Consider the following 8,900-nt stretch of genomic DNA (forward strand, 5'->3'; position numbering starts at 1 on the left):
GCATCGTCACATTTGCCATGTGGAGGAGGTAAAATCCATGATCCAAGGCAAACCAGTAAGAAGGTTAGATTTCAGTTTTTCAAACCAAAATCTAGAACATGTTGCTCTTGAGACTCCATCAAGGGAATGTGAATTAAGAATACTGTGGCAAGTCATAGGAAATAAAGCTTAAAGAAAACATTACTCTCACCAAGATCTTAATACTTAATTATGGATAATGCTGGAAAAACCATTTGGGAAGGCTGCCACTTTTATCAAAAATACCCACGTAAGACTAAAAAACGTCTTTAAAGGCTAGAGAGAGGCATTTTTAGTGTATTCGGCCTGCAAGAGAGAGGGAGGAGATGCTACTAGTCTGATTTGCAGCCATTGGAGAATCTTTTGAGGCAGCCAAGGGCAAGAAAAGACCAATCAACAGTAGGCGACAACATCTACAGGCTGTTGAGACAGAGCAACAATAGTAAATGACTGATTTTCTTCAGATCTTTGCATCTACAAGCTATTGAGACAGGGCAGAAGCAATAAATGACAGATTTTCTTCAATTCTTCACGAAGAAAGTCTGAATTTTGTCTCTCCTCAGTACTCTCTCATCCCCGAGCCTTTCTACAACCTTGCTCTGAAAATTACAGCATTGAGATCAGCAAAGGCTGAGAAATTTCAAATTTCTCTGCTGTAAACCCTAATCTGCAGCAAAAATTAGGGTTTAGCAACAGCCTCGAGAAGCATGCAAAAAATTGGAAGCTCCAAGACTTGGATTCAACAAGGCTAAAGCTGTTTTTAGCCTATTCAAGTGGAGGGACTAGCAAATCATTGAATTTGGGGCATTTTCCATCTCCATCAAAGCAGGTGAAGGCCAATTGATTGCCCAAATCAAGGGACAAATCAGATTGAAGACTTGCTAGTCATTTTGGGCAACAAGGGGACTTGGAATACCGAAAGGGATTGGGAGAATCCCATCGTACATCAGCTTCTTCTTCAATTAAGTTAAATAAATTCCAAAAGAAGCGCTAGTTTTGGGGCCAACAAGATGTCCAATGTCCAAGCTTATATGGTAAAGTTTGCATTTTAATTTTATAAATTTGTTAATAACTGTAAATAGTGCTTAATCAGGTTATTTACTGCCCTATCCAAGAGGAAGGCTAGTTTCAAAATGCCACTTCCCTAGTGTCACCAACCGACACTTATGGCCAAATGAATGACCTAGGCCAACAACTGGCACCAGATACCACCAAGTGCCTATGCAACATAACTTATAGAAACTTTTGCCTTTGACATCCCATGATTTCTTGGAGTCCCAAGCTCGTAAATTTACAAATTACTCTAATCCCAGTTACACCTCACATGTGCAACATTTACTTAACCATGTGATTAAAAATTAATCCACATGTTAAGTGAGGTTTCAAAAATACATGTCCTCATGACAGGTGGTTCGACCTTTGCAATGGCTAGCACACCTTCCACACCTCCAAGTCCTGGAGCCTTCTTCCACAGTTGTTGGTGCTCTCCCTCCAGCTACGTTCAACATCTTTGTCATCACCAGTCCCTTCTTGCTGCTTGCATTTGGACTCTACAGTCCTAGGCAATAGGTGGCAGCCCTTCCTTTGCATCAAGTGACAGGCTCCAACCTACGTTTGGCTCTTCTCTCCTCCAGGCGGTGCTGACAGTCATCCTCCTCCTCCTAGCAACTCTCCTATTGTTGCCGCCCACACATCAGGCATCATCCATAACTGTTGCCTCAGTCTCCTGACTCTCAGGTGATCAACGTTTGGTGTTTTCCTCGCCTTCTATGACTCTAACTGGTGGTCACAACACTTGGGATTCATCTCCAATAAACATCACTCTCAAACACTCCATTGCTCTATCCTTAGGCATTGTGTACAATCTTACATTCATTTACAGCATTCATTCACTTCAAAGTTTCTTCTCTCTGTTTTTGAGTTTTGAGTTTTGCGTTTGCATTTTGCATTTAGGGTTTGAGTTTTGCTTGTCACGGTCTTAGTCTTTATATTTCGGTCTTCGTCATACATGTTGTGTTTGCCCAATGCAAACCCTAGCATATCTTCAACGAGTGCAAAGTCAACCATCTCATAGAGATGGACAAATATTGACTCCAATCTAGCGGTTGATCTAGCCTTAGACTCCTTCCCTTCATCCTTTGCACCAGGTCAAAGGTGGGGGTATTTCTTTCAACCCCTCTCCTCTGGATGGGTCATCTTCACACAATGAGAGCCCTTGGGATGACCCTTGCACATTTTAATTTTTTTCCTCCTTTTGTTGCTCTTTCTTTGGTCTCTTCCTTCTTTTGCTTCTATCTAGTACCTATAAACGTGCCAGTCATACAACACCAATTGGCTATCCCTACACCACTTGATCTTCCCACGTGACGGTATCCCAAACCCTAGAGTTAAGGAGACTTGTGTAGAATAAATCATTTTTAAGGGGCAAGAGATGTGATGACCTCATAGCCATATACTCCTTCGAGACCTTTCCTAGGGATGCATTGACAAAATCTTATATTGAGGATCATGCGATGTGCAAAGATCCAAATCTAGTAGAGAAGTAAGCTATCTACCATAAAGCAAATCCTTCTGGCACAAATATGTATAGAGTTGAGGTAGCTCACAAAGAGAAATGACTAAGCCCTAGAGTTGAGTCAGTCCAAAAGAGTTGTTTGATCAAGTATAGATCTTAGGCAAGGATCCACAATGGGACAAGGGATGGACGAACTCCCATAAATCAAAGGTATCTAGGATGTACTCCACCTTGCATAACCACAAGGCAAAGTTGGAGCCATCCGACTTCTTCTTCTTGAGGAGGAAGGGAAGAACAAGCACCCACACAAAGGGTGCCATAATAGAAAGTCGAGAACCCTTGGAGCCATCAATGGTAGCAACTTGAAGGGATGGTTAGTGCGAAGGAGGCTGCTCATGGTCCGTACCTCGATCCACATCACAATCTTGTCACATTTTGCAACAATCATCTCAATCTTCACAATCATAATGAGCTTTGCAACAATCATCTCAATCTTCACAATCATGATGAGCTTTGCGTCAATCCTCTCAATCTCAACAATTGTGATGTTGATCCTCATAATCACAGTCGTCACTTCTTCGGTCTTCATGGCCTCTATCATACTAATGTTCCACCATTCTTGCCAATCATACCAATCCACCATGGATGTCCTTCAAAAAACCATGCTAAAAACACAAGAAAATGCTGCATTTGGGTGTTAGGCTCCAGAAAGATGAGAGGCCCACTATGATAGCTGTGTTTTGAGGGCAGCCTGCTGTAGAAGGGACTTCAGGGCTGAAGAAGGTGACACAAGCACTCAGACTGCTGTGCTTGATGGTAGTCCAGCAGTAGGATGTGTTGCCAGGCTGAACACTGCAATCTAGAGCAATTTGCAGCACTTTGGGAAGTCTCCTCTTTTTACCATCTCCACTCATCTCCTTTGGTGATGATACCATGCAAGAGTGCACAAAGGAAGCAAATTATGAACATAGAGATAAAATGGAAGAGAGAGACAAAGTGAACACAAGGAAAGAAGGAACAAAATCTGCACTAATCCCAAGCTGAATACAAGGTTGCTATAGTTAGCCCCTGCACACTGCTGCACTGCGTTAGTGAGGGCGTCAAAATGTGGCAAAGAATGAAGATAATGTAGGCAATAGGAGAGAGAATTGGGTGTTGTGAGATACCAAAGTCATGGCATGCATCAAGATTTAATTTTACTGCATTACTGCCTAATTTTGAACTCCATTAACAGACCCAAAAAATACTTTATTTGTATTTTTCAAATTTGGTCAAATCCAGCCTGAAATCTAAATTCAGCCTTGCAAGGTCCTAGAGAGGACCTGTCCGTGACCTGCTCTTGTCCTTTGCCTTCAATCCTAAATCCCAATGCAACAACTCACATACCAAGAACTATGCATCCAAAACATTTCCATTTTATTCGTCAACTTTAAGTTCATTACTTAAATTTAGTTGACAATAGTAAAGTTAGTTCTGATTCTTGTGACAAAGGAGTTGTCCCCAACAACCGTTATTTCTCATGGGAGAGGCCTAAGGTGTCACCCTCTGTGAGCCTAGTGACAGCTGCTAGAGGTGAGGGAATCGGCTAATGCCGCTATCAAGATGTTGGAATGAAAACACGGCAGGGAGAGCAGGCCAAGGTGCAGACAATAGCACCTGTGGATGGTAGGACATCAGGGTGGAAGCCTAACAGTAGCAGAAGGTGATGATGATGATCACAATGATGATGAGAGATGAGGGAGAATGCTAGCGACAAGTTGTGAGGTAGCACGATGATGGAGAAGAGCTGGCATCAAAGGGTGAGGGTGAGGAATAAAAAGTGGCAAAGCACAATGAGTCGCTTTTACACAACTTTTAATTGTGTGCCAATCTTGGTAGTGAAACACACTAGACTAGGTACTCCTCAAGGTTGTCCTTCAAGAAAAGGTCAGATTCGCATGTCTAAAAAAAGACCTGACTTTGTACTTAACTGGGACTGGTCGACAAACTTGTTATTCTTTATGCCACAGCAAGAGACAACATCAAACATAAAAGGTAGTTGGATGATATCGGATGGTACCTTCAAGCAACATGCCATCCTTTCTACCAAACACATAGCCGATAACAATGATACAGGTCATAAAAGTAGTGGAAGAAATCAACATAGAGAAAAAAGTGAAAGTGGAAAGCCAAGAGATGCAAAGATTATATCAGCCACCCATACCTTGCTTTCAATTTAGGCAACAATCTTCTTTTTATTGTAGCCATCCCCACGATGGAAGCAATTGCTAGCCTCTTACAAAGTTCTAGATCTCTTCAAAAGTGAGGAGTCTACCACTTGGGCCCCCCACTAGAGTCAGAGGAAAATGTGTTGAGGTTTGAGGCCCTGGATGAACTAAAACACCATCTCCAACTCACAACAGATAAGTTGAAGCTATAGTAGCACCGCAAAGAGACTACATGCTTAAAATCATCCAAACACAAGCTCTTCCACTTCACACACAATTTTTACATTATTAGAGGGTATGAAAACTTGAAGTAGTCTTGTTCACAAGTCAGGTCAAGAAATGTGTAGTGATCAGCAAGCACATCTTCTCCTCCTCCTATTCGTGCAAATTTGTGAGAGGCAGTGAGCAGGTCTGCCCAGTGTGCACAAGATTGAGGCGAGCCATTGAGTTCATGGCTTGATTGAGGTAAAGACTATTTGGAGTGGATTGAGACGACAGAGTGAAGAGCTGTCTCAAGTAGAACAGTTAGGCAACTTCATGGATTCGAAGTGCTGGATAGAACTTGAGCTCATGGAGCCAATAATTGCACAAATCTCTATTGGTCTTTTGTAATAAAAATTTGACGATCTCTTCTACCTTTCTTGGGTTCTCTCTTCTTTTGTTGAGTTTTGTAATGGGACAATGAGTCTTACAAAAGAATAGTACCAACTAACGAGTTCTTGTTATTGTAGGGACAATGTGGCATTCAAGGTAGCTCTTGGCTGTGGCATTCAAGGTAGCTCTTGGCCAACTTCAATTGAAAATTCAATGGACCTCATATGTTGTTAAGAGGGAAGCTCCTTTCTCAAACCCACATCTACATTGACTCAGCATTGTACAACCACAAAGGAAGAGTGGATTTAGAAGCTTAATGATATCTTGATGATAGAGGAGGAAGGGAACCATTGCCTATGGGTGAATGTACTCTCCTCCATGAGTACTTAAGACATGAGGGAGGGCTCTCCCAAAGAAGGTAGATGGACCAACTATCAGTCGCAAGAGGGGAAAACCAATATGACCAAGGTGAAGTCAGTTTGAGTGGCCTCTACTACAAGACCAAACCAAAACCCGTTCTTTCTTGAGTTCGTTGTATTTCACATATTATATTCATGGAGCTCCACACGTCCCTCAAGGATGACCATCATTCGTCCCTCATACACGCTGTGAGAAACAGAATGGCACGACCATTAAGAAAACTAATTGTCAACCGCTGGCTCATGGCCTCTGTTTACCGAAAACCTTTTCTGCAAGCCATTGGTTGTGACTGCACCAACTAGCCTCTCGTCTCAAACCACAGGAATCTTCTCTCGCAGACAGAAATCAAATGACTCAAAGATCCATTTGAAAACAATGTGAAAGATGAAATGAAATCTTACGAGGTTTTATTAAAGTCATCTTGGTTCTTTACTGGTTTAAGTCTGCATATGCATGCTTGAGAAGCCTAAAATTGATGAAGGTAAAATGCAGCATCTTCATACGTTGTCCAAGATTTTGCAGTATTTACCGGAAGGCGTGTTTATTTACAGTCATTGTTTCAATCCCTGTGTGTTTAACGTATTCCTCAAAAAATTGAACGGCAGCCATCCAAACTTATAAGAATCTACCACGCACTAGTGAACATTTTTCCTGAAACTTTTGAAACTAACCGGCATGACAACAGTACGCGCCACCAAGAGCAACGCAGAAGACAATGAAAGACATGTTATTGCACAACCATCAGTCAGTCCTTTCTTACGCGATTTGAAAGAAACGCTTCCGGATCCATCGCCCGTGTTGTAGTGAGCTCGTTGGTGCAGCGGGAGGCAGGCGCAGGGGTGCATCACAGAGTTTTGCTGATGATGATGATGATGATGGGGCTGGAGCGCCGTTGCCATGGCTTGACTGATTGATTGGGTTATCCAGACCCCAGCACCGGAACTCAGGTTTACGAATGTATGGATAATGGTATTCGTGAGGTGGCTAGGCGGCACCGGGATATATGTGCATCCAACCCATGTAGAAAGTCTTTAGATATCAAACTGGGTAGACATGTGCATCTAACCCAATCTATTAGCATAATCTAATTCTTTCATCCTACTTCATTGGATCCATTTTAGTACCCGTATGAGTTATATGGGAGATATCGCAATGTTAACACATGAGAATAGGTGGAAGTTTATCATGTTCATGCCTATCTAAAGCAATTTATACTTTGTTGATTCCATTCTAGTATTGAGATGAGCTACATGGGAGATATCACTATGTTAGTATATGCGAATAGGTAGAAATTGATCATCTTCATTCATATCTAAAGTGGTTTATACTTGTTTGACAATATAATTTTAAAGGAAAAATCAATCATTCGTCTCACAAATGTCATTAGCTTATAATACTAACAATATGATTCGGTTTGCATTGTGTTTTTATATTGTCTTGTAAGAAATCTAGAAGTAGTTATTCATAATTGGAGTAAGAGAAATGGGAATGCAAACTTACTCTACATTGATTGAAGAATCATGTCATGGTTGAGCACATCAACAAGAGACACGGTCGAGGTCCATAATACCTCACACAAAAAAGCCATAAACATACAAATGTTAAAGAAGACAATATACAAACAACAAGAAAGATGTATGTATAGCAAGGAGACTAGGCACAAGCACTTAGCAAACAAGGAACATAAAACTATGCTAACATGGTGGAGAGTTGGCACGGTACTCTCCAAGAATTCATAATCAAGGGGGAGAGTGCCCTTCCCTCGTGAAGCAATAGTATTGTACTAATTGGTCAAAACTGTTATGTTCAATTGTGGTAGAAATCAACACAAATAACACCAATGTACCTAAACACTTGGTCTGCAAATTGTTCATATGTTTCTTAGGCGTACACTAGTCTTCATTCAAAATCTTACCACTATATTATTTTGGCTATAGGTTCGAAAAGCCCCGAACCTCCAACGGGCTTTCCAAACCTACCCCCTTCTTCAAACCTCCCTTTTTCAATTAAAACCCCCTCCCCTCCCCTTCCCCTCTCTCTCACGTGTAATCTCTCATTTTTTCTTCCCCCCCTTCTCTCTCTCTCTCTCTCTCTCTCTCTCTCTCTCTCTCTCTCTCTCTCTCTCTCTCTCTCTCTCTCTCTCTCTCTCTCTCTCTCTCTCTCTCTCTCTCTCTCTCTCTCTCTCTCTCTCTCTCTCTCTCTCTCTCTCTCAAATTAAAAACTCCTCCCTCTCTCTCACGTATAATCTTTCCCTTTCTCTTCCTCTTCCCCTTTTTAATTAAATTCCTTCTCCCTCCTCCCCCTCTCTCTCATGTGTAGGGCATAGGTCTGTGTGTGTGTGTGCGTGCACTTTGAGAAGGATATATATATAAAGTGGAGGCATCTAGGGTTTCCCAAAGCGGAGGTCTACCACACCCATATGTCCCTCTAGTATTAGAAGCATGGCAATAATGATGGCATGCATCTTGGATTGTTCTTGGTGACACCAAAAGGCTTTGGTATTAGAGGTGAAAACCTAGCAAGGATTATCCAATGTTGCACCACCACCAATTGGTTACATCATGCAACGAGCAATAGGATTCTCCAATGTAATAGCTAGCTGATGTTGTGCCCATTAATGCCACTACATGTGATATGGTGTATAGCACCACAGATTGGAAGTCCCAAATGCATTGTTGACTATCGATGCCATGTGATGTGCAACAATTAGAATTCTTTGATTTGTTGCTAATTACTAGTGCGAACAAAAGGATTGCCAAGAAAACTGGGGAGAGAGAAAGATAACCACAGGGACAAAGAAGGGGTTTGTTGGGGGGGGTGTCTACACATCCTCATGTATTGCCTTGATTGGAAGATGAGGGTTTGAAAGTTGACAAAAGATGAGGATCTTATATAGTTATCTCTCTCAATTAGTCAATTCAAGTCTTAGGTCAAATATGATAGTTTTAATAAAAGATGAGGGTAGATAGTCTACCCTCATCTTCTATTTAACTTTCATCGTGTGTAAAATCAATTAAAATATGGAAGGGGGGATAGCACGAGTAGAAGCAACAATGGCATTTAGTTTTTGAATATCCCATTTATAAGTGCAAGGTTGGTTGGAGAGAGAGAGAGAGAGAGAATATGGCAATGAGTTGGAGGTTTCA

General features: G+C 41.6%; 1 protein-coding gene across 2 annotated transcripts in view; it reads right to left on the minus strand.

The window, feature by feature from the left end:
* Positions 1 to 6,752, minus strand: part of LOC148040275 (DnaJ/Hsp40 cysteine-rich domain superfamily protein) — an 82,041-nt gene extending 75,289 nt beyond the window's left edge. For both annotated transcript variants that reach the window (XM_087698085.1, XM_087698084.1), the window contains exon 1: positions 6,515 to 6,752. In XM_087698085.1, the coding sequence (XP_087554211.1) occupies positions 6,515 to 6,653 (139 nt within the window). In that variant the 5' untranslated portion in view covers positions 6,654 to 6,752. The remainder of the gene's footprint in view (positions 1 to 6,514) is intronic.
* Positions 6,753 to 8,900: the final 2,148 nt, after the last annotated feature.

This window comes from Lygodium microphyllum, chromosome 2 (genome assembly GCF_053477565.2).
Source record: "Lygodium microphyllum isolate KBCC chromosome 2, Lygodium_microphyllum_v1.1.10, whole genome shotgun sequence".
NCBI lineage: Eukaryota > Viridiplantae > Streptophyta > Polypodiopsida > Schizaeales > Lygodiaceae > Lygodium > Lygodium microphyllum.